The sequence below is a fragment of the Chlorella variabilis genome (assembly GCF_000147415.1).
Source record: "Chlorella variabilis unplaced genomic scaffold CHLNCscaffold_21, whole genome shotgun sequence".
NCBI lineage: Eukaryota > Viridiplantae > Chlorophyta > Trebouxiophyceae > Chlorellales > Chlorellaceae > Chlorella > Chlorella variabilis.
The window spans coordinates 901,533-927,742 of NW_005435067.1; the positions used below are offsets into that span (position 1 = coordinate 901,533).

General features: G+C 59.5%; 5 protein-coding genes across 5 annotated transcripts; 1 reads left to right on the top strand and 4 right to left on the bottom strand.

Moving 5' to 3' along the window:
• Window positions 1-500: 500 nt before the first annotated feature.
• CHLNCDRAFT_26610 (hypothetical protein) lies at window positions 501-4,311 on the top strand (the record flags this gene model as incomplete). The annotated part of the gene is made up of 16 exons (XM_005844674.1): window positions 501-815; window positions 951-1,022; window positions 1,178-1,223; window positions 1,377-1,483; window positions 1,566-1,734; window positions 1,872-1,971; window positions 2,101-2,195; window positions 2,483-2,585; window positions 2,665-2,753; window positions 2,870-2,947; window positions 3,054-3,154; window positions 3,306-3,389; window positions 3,594-3,706; window positions 3,800-3,848; window positions 3,953-4,011; window positions 4,104-4,311. 16 exons carry the CDS (start codon window positions 501-503, stop codon window positions 4,309-4,311), a joined length of 1,788 nt encoding a protein of 595 aa, XP_005844736.1.
• A 192-nt stretch (window positions 4,312-4,503) lies between these two features.
• Window positions 4,504-7,951, bottom strand: CHLNCDRAFT_138736 (hypothetical protein; the record flags this gene model as incomplete). The annotated part of the gene is made up of 12 exons (XM_005844754.1): window positions 4,504-4,757; window positions 4,933-5,046; window positions 5,158-5,368; window positions 5,520-5,553; window positions 5,677-5,789; window positions 5,911-6,000; window positions 6,118-6,171; window positions 6,469-6,543; window positions 6,857-6,949; window positions 7,043-7,129; window positions 7,265-7,384; window positions 7,928-7,951. The coding sequence occupies 12 exons, from the start codon at window positions 7,949-7,951 to the stop codon at window positions 4,504-4,506; spliced, it is 1,269 nt and encodes a 422-aa protein (XP_005844816.1).
• A 5,051-nt stretch (window positions 7,952-13,002) lies between these two features.
• CHLNCDRAFT_138738 (hypothetical protein) lies at window positions 13,003-17,247 on the bottom strand (the record flags this gene model as incomplete). Its single annotated transcript, XM_005844755.1, has 16 exons — window positions 13,003-13,126; window positions 13,296-13,360; window positions 13,457-13,516; window positions 13,619-13,683; window positions 13,762-13,858; window positions 13,981-14,166; window positions 14,286-14,354; window positions 14,472-14,570; window positions 14,689-14,825; window positions 14,912-15,064; window positions 15,276-15,337; window positions 15,415-15,575; window positions 15,679-15,807; window positions 15,879-15,971; window positions 16,958-17,082; window positions 17,187-17,247. 16 exons carry the CDS (start codon window positions 17,245-17,247, stop codon window positions 13,003-13,005), a joined length of 1,686 nt encoding a protein of 561 aa, XP_005844817.1.
• A 340-nt stretch (window positions 17,248-17,587) lies between these two features.
• Window positions 17,588-22,597, bottom strand: CHLNCDRAFT_138739 (hypothetical protein; the record flags this gene model as incomplete). The annotated part of the gene is made up of 12 exons (XM_005844756.1): window positions 17,588-17,770; window positions 17,910-18,069; window positions 18,198-18,435; window positions 18,594-19,237; window positions 19,317-19,629; window positions 19,736-19,952; window positions 20,121-20,374; window positions 20,468-20,573; window positions 21,006-21,223; window positions 21,348-21,462; window positions 22,121-22,337; window positions 22,485-22,597. 12 exons carry the CDS (start codon window positions 22,595-22,597, stop codon window positions 17,588-17,590), a joined length of 2,778 nt encoding a protein of 925 aa, XP_005844818.1.
• Window positions 22,598-23,211: 614 nt separating this feature from the next.
• On the bottom strand, window positions 23,212-23,899 carry CHLNCDRAFT_138740 (hypothetical protein; the record flags this gene model as incomplete). Its single annotated transcript, XM_005844757.1, has 2 exons — window positions 23,212-23,534; window positions 23,668-23,899. 2 exons carry the CDS (start codon window positions 23,897-23,899, stop codon window positions 23,212-23,214), a joined length of 555 nt encoding a protein of 184 aa, XP_005844819.1.
• Between the last annotated feature and the right edge of the window lie 2,311 nt (window positions 23,900-26,210).

Sequence of the window (26,210 nt, forward strand, 5' to 3'; positions counted from 1 at the left end):
GCACCTTCGCGGCTTTTGGCGGTCGATTGCGCCGTCGCGGCTTTTGGCAGTCCAGACCCTGAAGTGTGCAGCAGGCACCCACACATGCCAGTGATGTTTACATCTCAGGGCCACAATTAGTATCCATCTCAGGGTCCTGTACATCTCAGGGATCTGTGTGTAACAGCGGGCGCCCGCGCGGGCGGGTACAAGCGGCGGGACGCCGGGGCACAGCAGACACTCTTGTTCGCTGCCGCTCGCTAGTAGACCGCTACAAGATTACAACACAGGACAGGAGTGGGTCCAACCAGGTTTGGACTCCAACTGTGCATCTGAAGGAGTGTCGGAGGTCGCTAGCTGGTCACCAACTGGCCGGCAATGGCGTCCCAACCCTCACAAACGGCGGCCGCCCGGCTGCTGCGATCTTCATGGATGTCGGTGCGCGGCACAAGTGAACTGGCTGCTTCGAACGTCGGCCCGAGAGGTAGAGATGGGTTTAAGGCTGTCACAATGAGCATCAGATGCAGCGCCCTGCTGCGGCCCACAGCCACCGGCCTGCACCGCCACCACCCACACGTGCGCCTGCTTGCCTGCGCCATGCAGTGGGCCCTACAATTTGGATCCCCAGTGAGGATGGCCGGCTGTCGGTCGTCAGGGGGCTCAGCGACGCGCCCATCCTGAATTGCACCATCCCGGCGCTGCTGGAGCGGCAGGCGCTGGCCTGGGGGGATAATGAGGCCGTTGTGAGCATGCACCAAGAGACACGTCTGTCCTACAGGGAGCTGCTGCGGCATGCCAACGAGGTTGCCCAGGGCCTGCTGGCGCTGGGGGTGCAGGTGCGGGCGTGGAGCGAGCAGGCATTGAGGAGGTAGAAGCAGCCCTTGGCAAGAGATGGGCGTGCTTGTGTGTATGTCATCTTAAGAGCTTGCTTTGTGCATGCGCTAGCATAACATGACGTAGTAACAATGCAGCGACGGGACCGAGTGGGCATCTGGGCGGGATCCTGCGTGGAGTGGGCGACTCTGCAGTACGCTGCTGCCAAGGTGCGGGGTGCGCTCACCAGGCCGTCTGCCGCGGAGGCCGCCCTTCTTCTTCTTCTTCTTCTTCTTCTTCTTCTTCTTCTTCTTCTTCTTCTTCTTCTTCTTCTTCTTCTTTTGCACACACCAACTGGCGACCCCCCCCGCATGTGTGCATGCAGGCCGGCGCGGTTCTGGTAAATCTTAATCCCTCGCTTAAGGCAGCAGGTGCGCCGCACTGCCTTGCCGTGCTTCAGCGCCCTGCCATTGGCTGCTGGCTGCTGGTCGCGCAGCACAACGTGGGGGTGCACTTGAAGTTGCAGACGTGGCGTCAGCATCAGCCGGTGCCTGCCCCTCTTTCGGCCTGCGCCAACCTGCAAGCAGAGCTGGCCTATGCGCTCAACAAAGTGGGCGTCTCCACGCTCGTCATGGCGCCCGAACTGAGGGGCACGTCATTTGTGGACCTGGTAGAGAGCATCAGGTGGGGGGTGGCATCCCGCTGGAAGCCCTTTGCTCTACATAGATCAATGTTTCAATTCCACGCGAAACACACGCTCTTCCAGGGACCAGACGCCACAGCTGCGCAACAAAGTAGTGCTGGGCCCCAATGCGCCAGAGGGTTCGCTGACCTGGTACGATTTGAGGTGGGCGGGTGAGGGTGGGCGGCTGCAGAGTGAGCTGCAGCAGCGGCAGCGGGACTGTCGCCCAGGGGAGCCCGCAAACATCCAGTTCACGTCGGGTGAGTGCTAGGAGCATCACGGCTTGTTCCCAGAGCCATGGTTTATTCGTTGATGCAGAGCCATGGTTTATTCGCCAGCGCCTGAGGACGGCACTCCAATGAAGCTTCGTGCTACCAACTGCACCTGCCTGCCGCAGGCACCACGGGTTTTCCAAAGGCTGCGACACTGTCGCATAGAAATATAGTGAATAACGCGTTCCAGGTGGGGGAGACGCTGCAATACTCGGCATCCGACAGGTGAAGGGCGGCAGGGTGGAAGCCAAACAAGCCCTGCTGCCAGATTCTAGGCAGTGTGGCAAGCACATGCGCCCTCCAGTGCTCGCCTCATGCTTTGGCACTTCTTGCCCGCCTGCTCCCTGTATCCAGGGTGTGCCTGCCAGTCCCGCTCTTTCACTGCTTTGGATCGGTGATGGGCAACGTTGCGTGCGCTGCTCATGCCGCGACTGCCGTCTATCCATCGGGTTTGATTTTTAGTCAGGCAGCCCCTGCGTTGCCCACTAGTCGTACATGCTGAGCACCCTAAATCGGGAACGCCTAATAGAATCGCCAAGGCTTCGGCACAGGCCTCCCCGGGACCCATTCACTACTAGTGGGGGGTACTGCACTTGGCGCGTCGGGCAGATCAAATAATGGTCTAAAGCTAGACGTTAAAACCGGGAAGTGAAGCTTGTGGAGGCTCTTCCCCACCTTTACCTTTACCTTTGAGGGCCAGAGCCCGCCGTGCCCACTCCCTGCCTCCTCCTTTCAGACTGCTTTGATGCGGGGGCCACGTTGGCAGCTGTGGAGCAAGAGCGCTGCACATCGCTGTATGGCGTGCCCACGATGTTCATTGCGCAGCTGGAGCACCCCGAGTGAGTGGGATGGGAGTTGAAGAGTTGAGCATGTGTAGGTAGAGGGAGGCTTACATCTTGGTTCTCATGGCATGCCCAGATTTCAGCGGCGCGACCTAACCAGCCTGCGTACCGGCATAATGGCGGGAGCTCCCTGCCCAGCGGCCCTCATGCAGAAAGTGCAAGCAGGTCGGTGCCGTGTGCTCCTGTTGCAGCGGTCGTTGGCGAAAGGGAGGACCTGGCATACAATCTCATTCCTCAAGCCACAGAACGTTTGCGTGCCCGGTACCTGGCTGCTGCTGCAGAGATGCATATGCGGCAAATAACGGTTTGCTATGGCCAGACAGAGACAAGCCCTGTTTCCTTCCAGACGTCGCCAGAGGGTAGGCAAGCGCCAGCTGCTTGCGACTTTTGACAAGATAAGAACCTCGCCATGAGATCCTTCTCTCCTTGACGCGCTTGTTGCCGAGGCTGCCATCACTGCCGCAGACCCTGTGGACAGACAAGCAACCACGGTGGGAAGAATCCACCCGCACCTAGAGGCCAAGGTGGTGGACCCTGCCACGAATCTGACGTTGCCGCGCGGGCAGGTGCGGACAGATGCGGCCGAAGTTGACTGATAAGTTGGGAGTGCAGGCAGGCTGTGGGACAGCAGCAGCATGGAAGTTGATGCCTTTACTTGCACTGTTGGTTTTTTTTGGCGGCGTAGTAGCAGCAGCGTATGTGTGGAATGCTGTGCAGGTTGGAGAGCTCTGTGTCCGTGGCTACTCAGTGATGCTGGGGTACTGGGCCGATGCGCCGGCGACTGCTCGCAGCTTTGATGCGGTGCGCAGGCGCCATTTTGCTGGCGCCGCTGCTGTGGCTCTAGTCCAATATTGCTGAGCTGTAGGGGTACTGTCCTTGTCGGCAGCACCGCCGCGGCGAGTAGAGTCACCCCCCCCACCCCACCTGCAGCAGCTGGGCAGCAATGATTAGAACACATTCCCGCTCCTGGCCTCACGCCCATCTTGTTGCACCCTTCTCTGGCAGGACCGTTTCATGCACACGGGCGATCTGGCTATCCTTGATGACAAGGGCTACTGCTCCATTGTCGGGCGAATCAAGGACATGGTGATCCGCGGAGGGGAGAACTTGTATCCTCGGTGAGAGAGTGTTAGTTTAGTAATTTGTTTTCACCCCAACCGGGTTGCAAGCGCAACCTCCGTGCTCCTGCTCCTCCGTGCTCCTGCTCGCAGAGAGATCGAGGAGTTCCTGCACCACCACCCCGCCATTGCAGACGTGCAGGTGTGCAGGCCTGGCTGGCGGTCTGCAAGTCGCTGCCTGCCGGCGAGGCTCCTCGTCTTCTCAACACAAGGCCGAGCTCTGTCTGTGCCTGTTGCACCACGCAGGTGTTTGGCGTGCCTGATGTAAAGCATGGAGAGGAGTTGTGTGCTTGGGTCAGGCTCAGGTATCTTTCTTGGAATCTCGTGCACAGATGATTTACTTGGGCCGATGTGGTTGCGCCGGCACTCCAACCACAGCGCTGGCCTGTTGGTGCAGGGAGGGGCAGCGCCATATCGGCGGCGAAGAGCTGCGAGCCTTCTGCAAGGGACGAATTAGCCACCAAAAGATTCCCCGGTATTGGAAGATGGTAGAAAGTTATCCCACAACGATGAGCGGGAAGCCACAGAAGTATCTTATGCGAGAGGCAGCGATGCAGGAGCTGGGGTTGCAAGCCGTCGCACTGCAGCTTGTGCAGACAGCCTGACCACAGCAGCCCTCCAATGTGCTGTTGGAGTACATCTGCATCACGTCAGCGCATGTTGTGTTACAGCCAGTTCCCAATGAATCCCTCAGCTGAACATGTATACTCCCCTAAACAAGTTTATAAAGCACATGTTTCAAGTATCAAGTTCGCACCGCTTGAAGGCACCACAAGCCTGCCATCTATGCATTGTCTTTATATGGCTGGCGAGTTGAAGGTGTTGGGTCCAAAGCTGACCTTTCGCGGCGAGCGGTTCTGCCACAGGGTTGGGTCGTCGGTGTCATCCAGGTTGGTCGTGTCGTGCTTGCGGTGCATGCGCTCGTGATACGCCTTGTACTTGCCCATCTTGTCGTGGCCGCCAGCAGCGCCAGCAGGGATCAGCGCAGCCTCGCCCTCCTTGCTGTGCCGGGAGCTCACTACGATGCTCAGCCCGCCACCCTCCTTGCCCGCTGCAGACAGAGGGGGTCTGGCTGACGAGCGGCATATGGCGAGCAGGATGCTGGGCAAATGCGTGTTTGCAGGAGTACCCCAACCACGGTCAACCCACCTGGCACGGGCGCCACCTTGGCAGACTTGCGGAACAGCCCAAGGAGGCCGCCTCAACGCTGCCGTTGGCAGCCTGACGTGCAGCCTGCGCCTCCTTCCACGCCACCGCCTCCTGCTGCTTGCGGATCTTGGCGGCCTGCTTGTCCTCCTTGTCGTGGTCCAGGCTGGAAGCCTCTGCCACGAGCTCTTCCACTGCAGGCCGGCCGGCCGGGAAAGGCACGGAGAAGGCAGTCGGGTAGTGCGCGACCAGGGGCATAACCAATTCGGTGCCCAATGCCAGGGCCCCACCAGCCTGCCACACACCTGCCATTTCCGCTGGCAGCTGGGACAGCAGCTCTGCTATGCGGCGACTCTCAGACTTGGCAAACCTCATGTACGGGCGGAGCTGGTACCACCAGAAGAATACCGAGATGAACAAGAGCGCAAGAATTGCCAGGATCTGGAAAACGGAGACAGTCAGCATGCGCTTCTTGCCATCCTGCGTAAAGTCTTTGGTGTTTTGCAGCAGCGCATCCTGCAGACAAAAGTGGCACACGTTGCAAGGTGGCCAGAGGTGCAGAACAAAGACAGCAGCGAGCGACAGAGCTTCGGGGTCAAAGGGCCGGGCAGGAGCAGAGTACGGGCACGGCTACCGCCCCATATCGGTGGCAGCAGCTGTGGCGCACGTCGAGGTCGCCACCCTCCTGGCCAACGGTCCACCTGCATCCGCAGCAAGAACAAGGAAAACGTGAGTGGGGTTTGGTTTTGAGGCAAAAGCGAGACAAAAGCGGCTGGCTCAGCTAACAGCAGCCGAAGCGACGTATCTCGCCAGCCTATACCCACATGAATTGCCAGGTTGGCGCATCCAGGTTCTGCGCCACGAAATTGTCTCGCGCAAGAGATACTGCGGAGTCAAGAAAGGCGTTGATCAGGCGGTTGAGGCCGTAGCTTGTCTCCTGCAGTGGCATGTGCAGATCAGCTTGTTGCGCAGCACGCCGGGAATGCACAACCTGCAGGCCCACCATTTTGCTACTGCTGGTCAATCCCACCCTCTGACTCTGCTCCCCTGCAGCGCACCTCAAAATAACCCTCCCCTTCCGCGTAACAAGTCGTCTTATCACGCCGTAGGCACCCTTGGCCGAACCAGAGCGACTCATGCTCGTTGCCCTGCAGGGCATAGACAGGCGCCTCGTCGCTGACCAGGCAGCAGTAGCTACCGCACAGAATCTGCATGGCCGCTAATGCAGTGGATGTGCAGGCTGCAACACAAGTGAGGGGCCCTACCACCAGGATGGAACCGGAGAGTCCCAGGTCCTCATTGCCATACAGCAAGGCCTCCTTCAACAGGGAGGGAAGCATACCTTACAGTCAGAACGTGAATTTCACTCATAAAAGCTGACTGCATGCCACTGCGCCGGCGTACCTTGTATTCGCTCATCTCAGCCACTTCAGACAAGACCCTGCACTATGAGCGATTGATGTGTTGGGAGCCGCAATTAGTCAGCAGGAGCATGCAGCAGACACAGGCCAGCCGTGAAGGTAGGATTCGTTTGGCAATGTCCTGGCCTATCTGAGCCATGGCAAAAGCACCCACGCTATTGCTGCCTGCTGAGCAGTTGCAGAATCCGGCGCGACCGCCAGCTTCATGGAGGAGTACACCAGGCGGGCGGACAGGAAGTGCAGGCGCTGTGCAGCCATGAGATCCGTGACCTAGAACAACAAGGCATGGCAAGTGTGGGCAGCTTCCTGCAAAGGTATTGCTTGAACTGCTGCTGCTGGCCTGTCAATAATCCCTCTTTCCTGCGTCCATAGCTTACCGGCTTAATGGAGCCACGCAGCAGCAGTATTGAAAATCCATAGGTGAGCAGAATGATGCAGGCCCACAAAATGAAGGGGACAAGCATAAAGTATGCGTCTATGCTATGATTGCTCTGTGGACATGACGGGATGGTAGAAATGGGTAAAGCAGCGCTGAAAAAACTCAGGGCTGGCCAACTTCAACTGCGACAGCTAGTGAACTCACCAGCTTTCGGCGCGTGCCGCTGTTAAACTTGTAGCCCAACACTCCCTTTTTGTCCGAACCCGCTTCCTCGCCCTGCTGGTGCTGTGCCTGTGCCTGCGGCAGCACAGAGGTCGTCAGCGAAGGTGGTACACCCATTGCAGAAGCTCTGCTATGCTCCGCTGACGCAGCTTGCAGCTCCAGCCCCACCTGGCGCAGCCATGTGTCGTCAGCATCCCCATCATCAGACCCGTCGTTTTCATCCTCAATGCGCAGCTTGATCTCCTTCGACGCGAGCTGCAGCACCACTGGCCGTGGCAGCATAAACACAGTGGGGAGCGCAGCAGATGGAGGGGCGCTGACCGCTGAAGTACTGACAACCAACCAACCAGCAAGCGACCTTTGTCGCGGCAGAACCCAAAATCTGCGCACCACAAAGACGTTGAAGGTGCGGAGCCGTGTGCGGTTGACCAGATTCAGGAGGATGTAGAGCGCCAGGCAGCAGAGCGGCACAAACAAGCCTGCTTCGATGCCCACGAAGACGGCCATCACCTGGAGGCAAGGAGCAACGCTCATCTGTCCAGCCTGGCTGGAACCACTCTGCAGCCACCCGCTGCAGCCGCGCACCTTTGTCTGCTTCTGCAGGCCAATACGCGCCTTGTCCTCCGAAACTAGCAAATTTCTTAACAGTCCCTCGCTCAAAACTTGCTGATTGGTTCGCAGATAGAGGTACTCAGAATAATTGACCAGCTGGCCTGCCCACTCAGGGGCGGGGATAGCCATGAGTCTTGCGGCTGTTGTGAAGCGTCGGGATAGGTCGAAAAGGGACATGTTGTGGTGCCTGAGGGAATGACAGAGAGCTCAGCAGCCGAGTCAAGTGCACACACAGCCTTGACCTCCCGCCGGCCCTCCTGCGCTCACTCAGTGAAGGGGGAGGTTATCTGGATCAGTTGTTGCACTGGGTATATGCGAGAAATGAACATCGTGCGGCGCGCAGGAACCACCGGCTCCACCTGCATACCAGCAGCAGGAGGGCCATGGTGGCGTCAAGCCGCCGCGAATGTGCCTGCCTGCCCATCTATTGCCTCTACCCACCTGCTTCTTGTCGCTGGTGCCCATAAACACCCATTTTATGCGGGAATCTACCAAATCGGCCTTTTAAAGCACAAAAGAGGTGAACTGCTCTGCCAGGGCGGCCGCCGAGGTGGAATCTGCAGGCCGCTCAAGGTTATAAGCGTCAGCTCGACAGCAATGTTGCATATACATCTGCTATCCGCCTCAGCAACTCACTGCGCGAGTAGTAGGAGTAGGGGTTGGAACTGTCCTGCGCACTCATGCGGATTCGAGAGCTGTACAACAGCTTCTGGCTCATAGTTGCTGCTTCACCGCTGTTGATGGTGTTTGCAAGGTACCTGAAAAATGAGATGGTACATGCTAAAAAATGAGCTCCCATGACTCTGCGCAAACGCCTAGTGTTTTGGCCCCAATAGATAGCACAGCTCACCCGTTATAGCTCTGCACTTGGCTGTAGGTGACGGAGAACAGCACAACGTGCAGCACAATCATGGACATCAGCATGAGGTAGCTGTACCTGCAAAACAACAGGTGAGGCAGTTTGCAGAAATATAGGCAGCAGACAATGCATGCTGCTTGCCCCACTTACTGGTGGAGGAAGTCAATAACTTGGCGTGCTTGCGGGCCTGCAACGGCAGCAGAGGACAGGGTTCACCAGCTGTCAAGCAGAAGTGCGAGTTTTGCCAGATGGACTGCTCGTGGGCGTCTTGCCTGTTCTGCCCAAAGCCGCAGCAAGCAACTACCAAACTCACTGTTTAGCATTTTGTTGATACGCTTAAACCGTTTTGCACGTGTGAAATCGCTGGAGCCGGTGCCCTGCAATCAAGTGGCGGGGCGCTCGTTACCAGTCAGAAAACTCGCTCCCTCCTGCACCTTGGCCACAGGGCTGGAACAACAGACATAGATACCCCCAACAGCCCACCTCTGCGCTGTCCGCCGCCGACGTGCCATCATTCACCGATTCTCCGAGGCCGAGGCCTCGCTGGTGGCCTTCTTCACAGCCTTGACGCCAGTCACAGCCTGGATCCTGTTGGGGAAAGTGTCAAGTGTCACAGCAGGCGTTAGGGGTGTAACGTGCTGCAGTAAATGCCATGCCCCGTGTCTGTGCTGCTGGTTCTTTCAAAGGCAGGCCACACTCACTGCATGTCGTCGTCGGCTGGCCCCTCGGACTGGTCACTCTCAGTCCCTGAATGCATCTGTCCTAATTTTGCGTCAGCCAGCACCTCTGCCAGGGACGGGCGGGGTTGCTGAGGCTGCACCGGCTGCACAGTAATCCGTAGCATCCAACGGCTGCCGTCGCCGTGTTTGTTTCCGCCCTGCACCTGTACTACGAGCACGGAGCCGTCAGCATGCTGCGCCTCCATGGCGACTTTCTCCGACACGCTGGCATCGGCAGCTCGCTTCAGCTGGGAACGCTTGATACCTGCAGGCGGGTTGGCAGGGTTGGGTACATGATAAGTTGGCAGAGCCAGCTCACCACCTTATCGACAAGCAGCAGCTCACCAAGGAAGTCTTCACATCGCGCATTGTGTGGAAGGCGGAAGTCTGCGGCAAACCATCAAACCGTGGCAGGCATATGATGGGACAGGTCATAGCTTTAACACATCAATGCTGCCACTTACCCAGTGGCTTGAGCAGGGACAGGATGGGCTGCCCCTTCACTGCCTCGCGGCTGTATCCCAGCAGTATGCACGCCTCAGTATCGCAGCTCTTGACCTGCAGCAGTGGCACAGCACCCACGCAAACGCCACAATCCTAAAGAGGAAAGAGACGGTGAGAACGAGACATGGGCGATCTATGGAGGCTGCTGGCTGCCAGCATTCATGCACCAGCTTGCCTTGAGCGAGCTGTCAATTTCCAGTGTGGCATCCATGAGCTCCTCCCGCCACACCTCCACCACGTGCAGCCCGCCCTCTGCGAGCCAGGTTCCACGTCGCCTTGAGGTCGTTATGGGCGCCGAGGCAAACTGTTGAAAGTCGGGACTGGCAGTGCCACACCAGCACCCCCCCTCCCCCCCCCGCCTCCGCGCGTGCACAACTTGCCTGCAAGCACATCCGACTGGTTAAGGAAGCCCTCGTCCACCAGCTGCACACAGCAACATGCAGCATTTGGAGCTTGTGGCGCTGAGTAAAGTTGGCAGAGCAAGCAATGGAGCACAGATACACGGCATCAGCGTGGACATGCACTATGCAGACCAACAGGAGCAGGCACCAGGCCCTACCTCCTGCACGTCAACCTCGCTCTCTGACTTTGGGATCACCACCAATCTGCAGAAGCAGATCGGTAGGCAGGTAGGCAGGCAAGGCGAGGTGCTAGCCATCAAGACGGTTGCCAACTCTGAACCAGGAGGCTTGCCTGCTTGCAATGGTGCCTCCACTTCCCAGCGCCATACGTGAACGTAAACTCATTACGCAGGCATCTGGCAGGACCCCAACTCGGAAGGCGGCCTTGCTGCCGCTGGCTGCAGGGGCAGAGCAAGAGTGTGCAAAAGGGACATAGTGCGGAGCTTCCCTGCTGGCATGGCAACAAACCTTGCAGCAACCTCACACCATACCTGCCACCGCACTGCACCGTGCTGCCATGTGCTGGAGCAGCTGCAGCTCGCTGGGCCATTGGCCCTGCTGGTAATCTGCCGGCTTGCGCAGGTCGGGCAGCAGGTCGGACAGTTTCTGCAAAGAGACACACGCAGCTCGAAAGCCATAGCAAGTTCCCTACACTTGCATCATCAGCAGAGTGCAGCGGCAGAAGAGCAGGATCTTCCCCCGATATGAGAGAGACAGCTAGTATGTCCCACCAATTTCCGCACCTTTGTTACGAGGCCGGCCGCATCGAGCCCAAACACCTGCGCCAGCACCGCAGGGTCGGCCTTGAACGTAAGGATGCGGCCGTCCCCGCGCACCAGCAGTTGGAGGCGCTTGCCAGCGTGCATCAAGTCCTGCGGCAGGAGGAAGAGCAAAGCGGATCCCGTGAACAAAATCGGATTGCAAATGGTATCGGCTGCCAATGCCAGCGGAGCTCGTATGCGCACCCCCCGTTCCTCATCATGCCAGGAGGACTCACCTCCACATCACCGCCGCCCCAAGCATCTGCTGGAGGAATGGGCTGCTTGGTCACTGCAAACACAGTACTCGCCAAGTCAAAAGCAGCAGCATTTCACGCCAGTGCTCCTCCTCCACTTGCTGGCATGTGGCTCCGCCTCGACTTGCCTGTGGCAGTGAACACATGAGTTCTGCCCACCATGGCCGCCTCCACCATCAGCCGAACCGGCACCTGCTGATTGTTGCGTCCAGCAAAACAAACCACGCGGCCAGTGCGGCAACTGGTGGGCGCCTGCACAGCAACAGCAGCCGGCACATCCCCTTTGCCAGCAGCAGCTGTGCCCCCCTGGCTGTGATCGCAGGCAGAATTCACACAGCAGTAGATGCAGGCACAATAGGCAAGCTCACAATGGTGTTGGCATTGATGTTGCGGGCCGCGGTTTGCAGCCACTTGATCATCAGCAGAGGGCACTTGACCAGCGTGGCAAGTGTGCCACGCTTGCTGATCAGCGTGCCTGGAATACAGGCGGGGGCAATCATCAAACCGCGCAGCACAAGCCTGCATGGTTGCCCGTGGATACCATCTGTTTTACTGATGGGTGCCACTTACCTGGCTCATAGCCCAGTATAGCTTCAAAAGTGCTGTTGCAGTACACAATACCGCCAGTGTGGCTCACAGACACCAGCCCCAGGTGCTCCACCCGCTCGTCCAGAAGGAACTTGAGCATGCTGTGGCGGCCAGTGGCAAGCAACAGGGACTTGGGGGATGCCAAAGTAGAGTGTGGTTGTGGCACTACCAGGGGAGGGTCCGAGGACTTCCTGGCCTGACTAACAACCAAGAGCACCCAATTTCTTGCTTCCGCCTCAGCAACCACCTCCTGCCCCAAGCCAACCTCAAACTCACATGGTGCGCATGTTGAGCGTGCCAGCGTATGCTGCCTCGCCTGCCACCTCCATCGCTGCCCGTGCTTGTGCCGCACTCGCACCGTGCAGGCGTGCACCGTCTTGCCCACGTCCTCGGCGTTGTACTCCCACTGCACGGGGGGGGGGGGGGGGGGGGGGGGGGGGGGGGCAGGGCACAATGCAGCGGTTGCTGAAGCACAGATGCCCACAGAATCCGGAAAATTCCATCTGCAGCAGCAGCAGTGCAGCACTTACTTGTTTCAGCATGTCAACAACTGTTGATACTGTGGTGGCGACTCCGCCGTCAGCACCTATCGTGCCACACAGCTGACCCACCAGGTCGCTGGCAGTCCATCCAAACTGCAGCAGTCGTGGCGCAGCCAAATTGAGGTGCTGACGTGGTGCAGCCAATACACGGGCAGCTGGCATATGATGGCTTTCATTCGCAGCATTGATCACCGCCCAGCCGCGCTCACCACGTCAGAAAACCCCTTGCCCATTCCAACCACTTGGCCTGCGGAGCCCACCCACACGCAGGCCTCGTGCACTTCCTGTGCCAACGGCTTGAAGATCCCCATGTAGGCCTTGCTGTCCCCCTGCTTTACTTCCTTCAGTGACAGCGTGACATGGAAGCTGTGGCCCTGCATGAAGGGACGCATCTAGGTGATCCACCAGCTGCAGGTCAGGGGGTCGTGCTTCTGACAGCCCTGGTGTCAGAAGCAACTGGCTGCCTCCCTCAATGCCATGGCCACCCACCTCGTTGTGCACAGCCAAAACCTGCCGCGTTCTGTTCATTACAGTGCACTGTCCTGTCAGGAAGCAGCAGAGGGAGGAATGGCGATTAAGAGCAGAGTAGTTCTTGCTGCTGGTGGGCGTAGGGCGGCACCCTCACCTGTACGCTTGTGCTTTTGAATAAATCTGCGGCCAGGAAGATGCATGTTTGTGAGCAACTGCACATGGCAACCGGCACCTGCTCCAGGCACACAGCAAACTCAGCTGGTTGTGGTGCGCAGCTGCTGGTGGCCCCATCAGCATCGACACGTTCCTGCCCTGCATCTCACTGATACTCCATCCAAACCTGCCAAGAGCAAGAACATCCATGGTAGCAGCGTCGCTGTCAGCACACAATAAACCACCTGTAAACATTACCGAGACTTACATGTCTGCCGCAAGTTTGTTTGAAAAGATAATGATCCCGTTTTCATTGGTCACAACAATGGCCTCTGCCGAATCGTCCACCATCTGGTTGAGCGAGCGGTTGTCCTGGGCGCCTTGGCCACTGCACAGGGCGTAGAAGGGCAAGTTGGCGGTATGCATGCTATTGTGGCCCAGTGGCCTGGGTGCGGTTGGCAGCACAAAACAGCGCGGGCCTGCTTCACCGCTGCTAACGCAATAAACATGAAGGCAAGACTCGCCTCTCCCCGGTGTCTGCTGCTGTCTCGATAGACTCCGCCTCCAAACATTCCGCCTCTGCAAAGTAGCGTTGTGCCGCCCACGGATTGGACCGCACATCCTGCAGCCAGCATGCGGGTGCAGGGTGTCGACAGCAACCTGGTACATGGCATTGCAGGACAATCCATGGCATCTCCACGCTCGTCCCCATGCACACCTCCAAAAAGCGGCCATACGCACGCATGAGCTTGCTTGAAGAGGGGTACTTGTCCAGCACCTGGTGCACAACTGAGAAAGGGATTCGTCAGACACAGAAGCGCACCCGGTCAGGGGCAGGAAGTGGCGGCCATTCCCAGCTTCCCTGCACACCGCCACGCACCGCCCTGTATGTCAGCTCAGCCCGCTTTTCGGCGACATCCATAGCGAGGAAGGCGCGAGTGAGGTCTGCAGGGAGATAGGCGGCAGCAGCTTATAGGTGTTCCAGCCTCGAAAGGCGGGCTGGACGCAGAGAACAAAGCTCACCGGCAAACTTGACGTCGCGTCTGCACAATTGCCGCCAGAAGTTGCGAATGGCCTTGAGTGCACCAGTATGTGAGTCCAGGATCGCTCGGTAGCTATTCTGATGGCATGTGACGGCAGGGGGCATGGCCGCAGCTGTCACCATCCACCGCTTTTCCTGTCGAACAGGCCAACAACTCCCCCTCCCAGCACGGCAGCAGCCACAACCATCTGCAAACTCACCTGGAACTCGACATACGACAGCAGGTCGTAGGAGTCATCGCAGCCGCCTGCCCCCTGCCGCTGCTTCTGCTCGCGATCACGTACAAACAGCATGAAGCACTCGCCCAGGCCAGGATCCATCTTGCGAGCCAGTTCCATCACACCCATGGCATGCTGTGCGTCAGGCAAGATGGCGGGTGCGGTCAGCTGGGGACAAGACGAGCAAGTCCACTGCCAGTGAAGGACAGCTGACTGCACTTGGCAGTATATGCACATGGGGAACGCATATATGTGCAACTGTGCCTGACGCAACATCAAACACCCACCTGATGCTGCTTGCGTGCCTCGATTAGGAAGGAGGAGTAGAGGATATGGAGGAAGGCGCTGTCCGGGAACTGCGGGGCAGGGAGGTCCATTCGAGGGTCTCACGGAGAAAAATAATGAAGGGAGGAGGGGTTGCAGCAAAATGCTGTTTTCCAGACAGACCCCTTCATGCCCCTGCCCTTGCCCACCTGCTCAAGCCCTGCCTTGATGATTGCCTCTGCCGTGTCAATCCACTCGGGGATTTGGCTGCCCCAGTGGTCTGTGATGCGGCCGCAGCGCGCTACCACCTGCGCATTGGCACAGCAGGCATTGGGGGTGGGCATCCTGTAAGTGGGTCAAGCATTCAAGACCTGAAGCATGCCACTACAGAGGCAGCACCCAGGTGCTGGCTTTACTTGCCTCGACCTCGAGCTCGTCAAAAAAACGGTGGACGACAGGCTGTTTGGTGGCCAGTGAGGCCCGGTACCGCAGTGCCACATGGTGCACCCAGCGCAGTCGGTAGTAGACCAGGGACCACGCCACAACGACGGTGGGCAGCACGCCTGCGCCAGCAGCGAGTGGTACGTGCAGAGTGGAGGCGCAGCATGCAGTTGATGTTGCTATGGCTTCGGCAGCATTCCAAGCTCACCGGCCCACAAGAGGATCGTGAAAATTTGAACAGTCTGCTTGGGATACAGATAGGCATTCAGAACAATCACCAGGGAAGCCCAGCTCAGGGAAGCAAAAAAACTGGCCTGCAGGGCGTTCACCCAGGCTGTCCGGAACGGCACGTAGCGGATGTCTGCAATCGAGGCAGGCAGCTTTTGTGGGGGGGGCAGCACTCGAGCAGCAGAGCAGTCAAAGCAAGCGCAGCAAGCCCTCTCACAGTTGTAGCAGAGATAGAACGTGATAATCAGGCAAATGGTGCCTTGGAGCTTTGTATAACCTGCGAACCACAGCGCTCGTTCAGGAGGGCGGTGCAAGCCTGATTGAGCGCCTGCGCTGTCACTCACTTGGGAAGATTTCATTCAGCAGGGTTATTGTGGAGATCAGGGCAAACCGCTTTACAGCCGACCTGCACAGGGCAGCTCGTCCTCGGGGAAGTGCTCTGATTTCGTCGACTTTGCTCCAGCACCACCCCCGCCAGCCCACCTGTGGTGCGCTTGGCCTGCCACCTCCTGCTTGAGCGGGTTGAGCTCGCTGTTGGCCACAGCCAAGGCAAATGCCATTGCCATTGCCGACATGGAGGTAGCAATGGACACCACCACGGCGGCCAAGTGTGGCATGGCGAAGAACTGGACGTCAGGGAATTTCTGCATGATTAAAAATGATCAAAAATAATTTAAAAATGATCAAAAACCAGATACTGTATCAAACACCAGCCGATGCATAAGCTGGTGCTTGAAATGCTCCCACCTCGTTGTGCTTGGGCCCCGCTCGGTAGTAGGTGCAGTCCAGCGCCACGCAAAAAATGCCGAGTGAGGAGACGTAGAACAGTTCAAAGAAGAAGGACACGAATACCTTGAGGAGCTTGATGGGCCACAGCTGCGGCATGGAGGTACGCATGTAAGCTCTGCGACCCAACTCCGCCGCCACCAACCCCTTGGCTCTCTCACCCATGGGAAGCTTCCAGTCTTGAAGTTGTGGCCCACAAACACGCACAGCCCAAAGGATGCCACCAGGATGATGGTCAAACTGATAAACACAATCTGCAGGGCGGAGGGACCAGCCTCAGCGGCATTCCAGCTGAAAGTGCCTATTTTGTTTTTTTACTTTGCACCTGGTAGAAGACGTAGCTGCCATTACCAAGCCCGTACACAGGTGGGAACACCGCAGGCAAAGTCAGCATAAGATGTCAAAGGATAAGATGCCAGCGCAAAATGGGGCTTGAAAGCCGCAACCTCTCGGTCCCACTCGGCCTGTCGCGGGCAGCGCAACTCCGGCTCACTGTTGGTAAAGCAGATCCAGCTGAGCCATTTCCAAAACCACGCTTAAAAACTCAGGGCCCAAGGGAAGCTGCAGAGGCAGGATGGCCAGTGTGAGAAGGAAGATAGCATTTTCTGTTATGATTTCGCTCAAACCGCACTTGGTGCCTATGAAGAATACTGCAAGCTGCAAGTAGTCAATTACCTGCAGTGCAATTGTGCATAAAAAGTTGTTTTTTTGTGCGCAAAGATTTATTATACATATATATATATAATAAACTTTTCGAAATAAAACAAAATGCAACCACTAACCATTGTTATCGTTACATACTTCCATCCTTCGCTATACATTTCTTTAGACAAAGTGAATAGCACGCCGAACACAGCGTCCTGCAGCAGCAACAAGACGGAATGTTCAGGGCGACGGCGGCTTGCGCTGCCAGCGCGTCCCCACCGCCTTACAGCCCCCGCCGCCTGTTTCCAGAAAAAGGTCGGCTCAGGAGCTAGCGACATTTTAGCTTCTGGCACTGTTGCCTAGCTGGCCGGCTACTGTTACAGGCCTGGGGTTTAGGGTTACAGGCCTGCGCTACTCGGGCGCCGCCGCGGTGATGCGGCGCGCTGCTTGTGTGTGCGGCCTGGCCTCGCCCTTTGCCAGCCCCATAGCCACATTTCGCCAGGATACTTCACCAGAAGCAATCACTGACACTGGTCATCACCAGGTTTTAGATTGGCGTCGGCCCCACGCCTTCCGCCCCTCCGCCGGCGCCTACCTGCAGGGAGCTCCGCAGCGAGTTGCCCTGCAGCTCCGTGGCCGCAACGTCGGGCGTGCCGTCGCCGCTGGCCGAGCCGCTGGCCGAGCCGCTGGCCGACGCAGGCCGAGAGCCCCCGCTCCCTGCTGCAGCCGGACAGGGTTCATAAGGGAAAGGACCGTCAATCGCCCTTTACGGGGGTGGGGTGCACTTCAAACAGCCCACTTGGTGGCTGACCGGCAAAACACACCCGAGAAGCTGGTGGCCGTGCTGTCGCTGCCCGCGCTGCTGGTTCTCTGCAGCTGGGGCATTGCCACGCCTCCGTCAGCGCCAAAAAAACTCGGCTGTCCTCTCCATGCGAACTCAGATTGTTGCGCTCCCCTCTCTCTCTTGGACGCTTGTGCAACACGGCAATAGGCAGGGCAAAACAGCGCACAATGGATGAGAGGGCGTGGCTATCATGCAGCCAGCTGGCGAACTCGCGTTGAATTTTGCCGCCGATTTCTGCAACCCATGCACTTTCTGCCAGCTGCTCACCCCTCTCACCCCTCCCGGGCCCGGTTCTCTGTAATCTCAGTCAGTCACCCTTCTCTCCCCCGCTCACCCTGGCAACAGTAACATGCCTGTGACTAGGCATGTTACACAATCGACCTACAGGAGCGATACTTGCTGCTGCTGCTGCCTGCCCTGACGGCTGCCTGTCAAAATTCGGTCCAGCACGGAGCCCTCCAGGAGCAGGGGTTCCCTGCACCGCTCCATTGCCACTGCCATCAGTTCGTCCAGCAGCTGCATCACTGCGGGGCCATTGGCGCTGCCCGACACCATGCGCTGGAGCTGCATGCAGGAGAGAAGGGAGCCAGCATGGCAGGATGCAGCCAGGAGAGCGGCGCGACGCCGCGCGCCAAAGACAGAAGCCTGGCAGATGCTGCAACCCTCGACAACAACCAAAGCCAGGCGATCAACAGCAGCTCACCTCGGGCCGCATGTAGTGCACATCCAGCTGCACCTGCTGGAAGGCAGCGCGACCCAGTGTCTGGCGCCGCAGCGTGTCCACAAGAGCGCGCAGCGCCAGCGCCAGCAGCGCCGCGGAGATGCTGGGCTGTGTTAGCTCCAGCCCGCCCACATAGCCACCCCTGCGTGGAAAACATGCGCCGCACATGTGGTCAGCACCACGTCAACATCACACTGTGCTCTCCAGCTGCACTCAAGGTGCCAGCCATCATGTAAGCAGTCGTTGCACCGGCCATCGCCACCCTCTCACCTGTCCCGCCCTGCGTTCAGCATATGTGACACCGAGGCTTCCATGTACACCCCTTGCATGTCCAGTCCGCCCACGCGACTGCTGGTGCGCGAATGCGACATGGCGGCGCTGTCCCAGGAGGCAGCACTGCTGGCGCTGGCGGCACGCGAGTGTGTGCGCGAGAGCCGGGCGCCAGGTGCGCTGCTGGTGGAGCCAGAGATACCGCCGTCCACCAGGTAGGACACCTCCACACCCACCTCTGCAATGAGCAGGAAATGAGACGCAGGTAGGGGACGGGGTCAACCAGCAAGCAGTTCAGCATAAAGCAACCAGCAAAAAGCACGCTGCTCAGATGAAAATCCAGCACCCCATCTGCTTTGGCCCTTTGTCATCAAGTCCGCTGCCGACCGCACCCACCTGCCACCTTGTCCAATATGGCATTGCATACTGGGCGTGCAGCACGGGGCTCCTTATGGTTCACCCAGTCCATGGCCTGTGTGCTGCTCTCTACCGCCGCCACCAGCGCAACGCCATGCGCCTGAGTATAGCCCTGCAGCAGAGCAGCTGCCGCCGCTGCCAGCTGGCGGCCCAGCTCGGAGGGAAGGAAGGCAGGCAGCTCGTCGCCACCTGACAGCAGGCGCTCGGGGTACAGCTGCTGCAGCAGCACTAGCGCCGAACCCACAGCCTGCTGCTCTGCACAGCTGCACAGCTTGCACAGCAGCAGCAGCAGTGCTGGGGGCGGCGGTGCGGACACTGTGCCATCACGGCTGCAGGCGTCTGTGCTGGCTTCTTCACCACTAGCAGCCATGCTGCTGCTCCCATTCGGGGACGGCAATGTGCCGCGGCGCTGCACTGCCGCAAAGGGCGCTGCCGACTCCACGGTGCTGCGCACGCTGCTAACCCCCGCGGAGTTCAGGCTGCCGGGTGCCGCCACCTGGGCCTCCATGAGCAGCTGCTGGCACATGCTGAGGAAGAGGTTGGACACCTGGCCGTGCACCGAATTCACAAACACCTCGCCCCACCCAGCCAGCACCCACTTCTGCCGCTCATACTCCTTCAGGCTGCAGGCATGGGCACGGCGCCAGGTAGGATGGGGCAGGGGAAGCTCAGGATAGGCAAACAAGAAGCCTGCCAGCTCACCTGCGCAGAAGTCGCTCCAGTCCCTGCACCATCATTGCCTGCAACACTGCCAGCCCTTGCAACAGCAGACCCTGCTTGGCCTCCCCATTCCGCGCTGCCGCCGGCTCTGCCAGTGCACCGCGTAGCGCATCGGCAGTACCAAGGAGGCGGCGCTCCAGGGCCGCAAAACAGAGCGAGACATGCTGCCGCACGGTGTGCTCCACCAGCTCGCTCCCGCGGTCGCGCGGAGACAGCTCAGGCAGCAGGCTGTCCAGGCGCACGAGGTCGGTCTTCACCACATACAGCCCCTCCAGCAGGCCCGCGGCACCCCAGTCTGTATGCAATGCGGTGAATAAGTTGGCTGGGAGGGCATCAAGCAGAACTCGCCCCAGGCCACTGTAAAGCAACGCCTGAGCTGCGGCACCCCGAGCCGTGCTCACCTGCAGCGATGGTGTCCTCTCCTCCTATGGCCCCGGCAGCCGCATATCCCGCATCCACCGATGCCGCCTGCACTGCCCTTGCCAGCAAGTCACCCAGCAGCTGTATTGGCTGTCCCGCAGCGGTGATGCCGGCAGCGGTGGTGGCTGCGATTGCCGATGCATCGGACAGCGCACGGCGTGTGAGCTTCAGATATCGTGCAAAGCACTCGCGGCACATCTGCAAATGACAACAGACAATGGGGGCGGTCAGGGGCATGCAGGAACAGCGGCAGTAGGCTGGCATGAAGTTGGCTGCTAAACTAATGGCGCGACACTCCCACGCTCGTCCCCTGATGACAATCTCTGCCATCAACTGGTGAGCTGCATGCGGCGAGAAGCAGTTCACCTTGACTAAACGCTTGCGTCCACCTGGCGGAAACAGCTCTGCAAACAGTGCTGCGGTGTGGGTGATCTCGGTGATGAACTTGCTGTCCAGCTGCACCACCACGGCATGCAGGCTGGGTAGCGGGCCATTGCTACGAGGGGGTGCTGATGATGCGGGTGCGCCGCTGTCCATGGTGGCCCCCTCTTGTGGCGGAGCCGCAGCTGGAAACATGGCATGCATGCGCTGGCGCAGGCCCTCGTCCACAACACCCAGCTCTGCAGCCAAGCGGCCGTATAGCAATAGCGTTAAGCACTTTTCCAGCCAATGCAGCACTGTCAACAGGACCGACCCCAGGCAGCAGCTCAAACCTGTGGGGTTCAAAAGGCCCTTGTCCACTGCCAGCATCTTCAGCATCAGCCCGGCCGCTGCCAGTAACCCTTCAAGCCGCTGCCGCTTGCACTCCAGGAAGTCCTCCTGCAGCAAACGCATAAGTGCAGGTGGCAAGCAGGTAACTAGGCTGAATGGCAGGAGCAGCGGCGCCGACAACTCATGTGCTAGGCGAGCCCAAGAGAGATAAAGGTGAAAAGGGCTCTGCAAGCGGCAGTGCGTGCCTGCAGGCTTTCAGTGGGCTCCCCCAGCTTGGCAATCATTTGTATGCACTCCGCCGCCTGGTCGGGTGCCGCCAGCAGACGACGACGCAGGATGCCTGCCAATTCCCGCGCGCAAGCCTCCACCTCGCCTGCCACACGCTTGAAAGCTCCCTGTTGTGGAAGACACGGCAACCAACCACAAAGCTGAGCCAGATGCAGGTGTCTGTTGGGCAAAACCAGGCTCGGCAACAGTGCTGCCAGTTCGCCAGGTTTCCTTTCCCGCTCCCGAAAGACCGGCTGATCCATTGGCCATTACCTTGTGTCCATACTTCCTCAGCAATGGCGCGGCGTCAGCATAGGCATCAGCTGCCACCTCAAACGCCTGGCGCTCGATGGCGGCGCGCAGCTTGCGGGGCAGGTCAAACACGCCTTGCAGCTTGTGCAGCAAGATGCGGACCGCATTGAGCTCCTCAATCTCCCCCTGCCGGCGCTCCAGCTTACCATTGACTGAGTTGCTGGTGGTTACGACACCATCTGCACCAAAAGGGAAGTGTAGGATGACGGCAAAGATGGGCCACGGCATGCAGCAGCAGGTGCGTGTCAGTGCACGTGCTCTGAACCGTTGCTGTCCACCCTGCAGACAGCCAGGATCACGTACCTATGAGCGCCTTAAGCTGCGTCATGCGATCGTCCATGCCCTCCATGCTCGCGCTCATGAGCTTGATGGTGTCGGTGGCGGTGATGAACTTGTTGTAGTTTTCGTAGACCAGCATCTGTGGCACGGAGTGAGGTGGAAGGAAAGGAAAGTGAAAAAAACACCAAGGCTGCTCCATGCGCCCAAGGCCCCTCTCTCTTGCTGTGCTCTTCAGGTCAAGGCGGCGTGAGCTGTGGGACCTCTAGGGTCCCACTCGCGCAAAGCAGCGCCTGTGCAGTCACGGAAGCCCCTAGCAGGCGAGCAGGCACCAGCAGCTGCAGCAGCAGCGAGGGCAAGGACGACCGCGTGCGCTCCGCCATGACCACCGGCGCTTCTGCCTGGCCGGCTGCGACGACTGCATGCTGAGGAGCTGCCGCTGAGGGTGCGCAGTGGATCCAGAGGGGCGATGAGGATAAGGGCAAAACAACGGCAAGGGGGGCGCGCGCAAGAACAACAATCAAGGCAAATCAAGGCAAGACGAGATGAAGAACTGAAAGTTTGTTGTGTTGTTTTGCATATGATCCCAATTGGTTATTGGAACTGTGCATCCAAAATTCTGCTTGATACATTATGTAAAAGGCTGCTTTTTGCATGTGAAGCTCCCTTGTAAGGACGGCGTCAACGACTGCATCTTACTACTGCCAGCGGCTGCACGACCTCCCCTTCCCCCTCGCTTTCCAGCACGCCTGGGCCGGCCCCCTGGTGGCACGCCCTGCCTCAAGTTTCCCGCTGCCTACCTGCATGTCGCTGTCCAGGCCGCCCACCTCCGCTGCCATGTCACGCTGCTTGGCAGTCAGCTCTGCCAGGCGCGTCTCCTTCAGCATGCGCTTGAGGTAGGCATCAGGGTCAAAGTATGAGGCATTCAAGGCGGCCGAGTCGAGGTTGCCACTGGACGAGGCGCTGGCCAGCTGGGGACCCAGAGCACGTGCTGCCGGCGACGGCACCGGAGAGGGCCTGCGAGAGCGTGATGATGGTAGAGGACATGGGCAGAAGGAGGCCGGCATGTGCAAGAGCAAGCACCGAATGAGCGGCCGGGCAACAACATGCTTGCAGCCTCCACACCAAGCCCATGCAGGCTCCAACAGGACGCCCCATGCCCACCTGGGCGTGTCATGCAGTGACACAGCCTCTGCACCGTCATCCATGTCATAGTAGCTCGCTAGCAGGTGTTTGACCTTGGAGGCCTTGTCGGCGCTGCCGCCGCTGGGCGGCATGCTGCCAATCCCGCTGGTCCTGCTGCCAGCCCTGCTGCTGCTGCTGCTTATCGGGCTGTGCACCTCAGCAATTGCTCTGCACAATGAGGACAATGGTAAACACAGTGTTCTTATCGGCTGGTCGGCGGCGGCGCAGAGGCGGTGGCACAGAGGTGGGTGACTCGCTTCATGGGGTGTGTGCTCCGCCGCTGCAGCAAGTCCCTCCCACACAGGATTCCCGCCTGGCTCTGCCTGCCTGCAAAGCGTGCCTGGCTACGGGAGCCCCGAGGGCGCTTCGGCAGGCTGACCGAGAGGGCCGGCCTCCGCAACCGCCTACAAGGACGTGCCAAAGTGCACTGAGGGCCGAGGGGCTCTGCGGCCCCTTCGTTCAAACTCAAGTTGGGTGTCGGATGGCCAGCCCCCCCCCCCAAGGCGGATTACAGCGGCGTGTGCTTCTAGGAATGTGGCGAAGATGCGCTGGCTGGACTCCACTCAGCCTTGGCTGAGATGCATTGAAGCCATCGCGCTGTAATGACATGGCGCCCTACCGCCGGGTGCTGAGGTTGAAGCGTGTGACATGTGATCATGGGTCTTGATGACAGTGCTCCCGCCGCCGCTGCCGTTGCCGCCTCTAGTCACCCGGTGCTGCCGCGCATCACCATATTCCATTGAAATCTTGGCCGCCACCCGGCGCTCCTGCGGTACACAGTGCGGGTGGTAACGCTGCCCGCCGCAACTTCCACAGTGGACTGACACTCGAGCGTGTCTCTGCCCACAAGGCGATACTGCTCCTTGATGGTGCCCGCATTGGGAGCCGCCCACGTGATCTGCACATCAAGGCTGCCGCCGGGGGACGCTGCCGCGCAAGCTTGCTGGCTTCCGCGCCGCAAGTCGCGCCGTGCCATGGTGACCACCCCGCCTAAGGTGTACGTCTCGGTCACCTTGAAGAAGGGCACCACTGCAGGCGGGGCCAGGTATGCGCGGGCAGGTGCCAAAGGAAGCAAGGGAAGGCCTGGACATGCGCGCATCAAGGCTGCTGGCAGGGGTGGCACCACCCCTGCCTGAACACCACCTCAACCAGCCAGGCTGACTTGTAAGGAACTGCACCGCCACCCGCGAGCCACGCTGCTCAATCTCCACTCCTTCGATGAGCTGCATTGCAGTAGTCTTCTGAAGCCCGCTCAGTCCCATCAGGTCGCAGGCGCGGCCATAGCTGGCCGAGTCGCTTTCTTGATGATCCTTGATCCATACCCCAGCAAAGCCGCCGTTGCCAAGACTGCTGAAGGCGGCTTCACTGCGGCTGCTGGCCGCCACCGTAGCCATGCTCAACGCAGGCACAGTTGGGGACTGCGTGGCCAGAAATCTTGCCGCGCCGGCCCCACTGCTGCTGCTGCTGCTGCTGCTGTTGCCAGCGCGGTCAGCCCACCCTGCTCCAGCTGCACTGCTGCTCCAGCTGCTGGCCCCGCCTGGTGCGGCAACAGCAGCGATGGAGGTGGCAGCTGGTGCGGTCAAGCCTGGCCATGCGCCTGATCCTGGTAGCAGGCTGCCAAGGAATTGAAGAAGTGGTGCTGCGGCCCCAATGGCGAGAACCACTGCGGGTGGAACCTTGAACAGGTGCTGACTCGGCTCCACAATGCGGCAGATGCGGTCCGCCTGCACAAGGAGAGTGCAGGATGGTTACCGAGCAGAAGCTAAGCACGTGTTCCTCGTCAAACGCGGGGCAGCCAGACACATTGCGCATGATGATCCAGCGCCCACTGATATCATGCAGCATGCACAAGGCCATGCCGCTGCTGAGGGGTACCTTGTTTTCAGTGCCGGCCCGCAGGTGGAACACGACAGCAGCAGCGCAAACAGCGCCTACCGCTTCATCTACCAGTAGCTGCCAGCTGGGGAGCACGCGGGAGACAAGGGAGGAAAGGACCGCTGCCACAGCCTGCACAACAGCAACCGTGACATTGTATGAGTAGAGCTGTGGTACTCCTAGGAACTGATGAGGTCAGTGCAAGGTGTGCCCCCGGTGCAGGTCGCAGTTGCTAGTTGCCACCTGCTGTGTCACTGCCTGATCTGCCAAAGACCCGGGCAGCGCTGCACCCCCTCGAAACGGTGGAGGGGTAGCCGCAGTTCTGCTCTGCTCGATACCAGCCACAGCTCCACGCCGCAGGGACGGGCGGGCGGCGGTGGCGGAGTGTTGTACGGCGACGGCAACCGCCAGCCGCCAATGGCCGGCGCAGCGCAGCCTTTTGACCCGCTCTGATCGCCTCGCAATCTCACTCCACCAACAGCAGGCAGCATGAGGAGGTGCGGAGGTGCCAGTCAGGGTTGATTGGCGTGGACGCCGGGAAGCAGAAGCGCAGGGCACTCCTGAGGCCACCATGGAAGGAGAAGAAGAAGAGAATACCGCGGGACGCGTGATTTTTACTTCGGCAGTAGCAGAGACACGAGGGTTTCAATCATTCAAGCCCAGGGTCCCGCGTGTAAAACGAGGACATAGGTGCAGGTCACCAGCCTGGATGGATCAGCCGCCGTCTCTTGGCCGCCGCCTCTTGGCCGCCTGCGCCGCACGCCGCAGCTGCTGCCGCCGCCACTGCAGCTGTGGAGAGAGAACGGGGGGTCAATCTAGGGAAGGGTCCTCCCCAGCCTACACAGAGTTTTGAGGAAACCCTGTTCTTCCGTGTCCAGCTCCAGGTGGCTGCGGCTATGCAGCTGCTCAGCTGGAGTCGTCAGTGCTGAGCAGCGGGGGCCGGAGGTCAGCTGCTAAATAGTTACTCGCGTTCACAAACTGACATCCCGGTACGGCCCACTACAGTTGGTGGCAAACAGAGCGGCCATCCAGCAGCAGCAGGCAGTGCAGCCAATGTGCATGCTGCGACGCAACCCAGCTGGGACACAGCTGCGCGCTTGCTGCGCCACCAGCAGCTAATTTCATGCAGCCTCCTGCTTGCCATTCTCTGTGCGTGTTGCATGCCCACTAAGCTGTTGTGTTTGTTTCTGTGGCCACCCGCCATGTGTGCAACATGGGGCGGGTGGGACCGGCACAGCAGAAAAAAACACCGACACGATCTAGAAACGATGCCATCCCCGCACCTCCCAACAAGAATCAAGTGCAGCAGAATGTAACGCGCAGTTGTGCTGTTTTGGGGTTTTGGGGGAATGGAAAAGCAGCTGAGGAATGGATTGCAAAGGCGTGTCAGCGCTGCACCTCTTCCATGTGCGGAGTGAGAGCTGGCCCTTGCCCACCCGTGTGGCATGGCACGCTCAACCGCCGCTGCGGGTCGCCTGGCTGCTTCCCCCGGCTCCATTGATCGTGCGGCACAGGTGTGCATTTCGGAGGGTGCCTGCAGGGCAATGCAATCCTGACGAGCAAGCGTACCGGCCGACGTGCCCGCCGCCCCGCCTCCGCTCCGCCGCTAGCTTCCTAGCAACTGGCATGGCATGCCTGCGGGCAAACACTCGTGGGGGCTGAGTGTTTCTGGCCCTGCCGCTGCCACTTCCGTGCGGTGGACGCTACTGTGTACCCAACAGGAATTCCGTCCACTTTGCCTGGTGTCAGGGGCGTGATGCGCTGCAGCCCTGCTTTGATGAGCCTCTATCTCTTGCTCTCCCACAATGGCTCCTGACGCCGTGGGGCCAC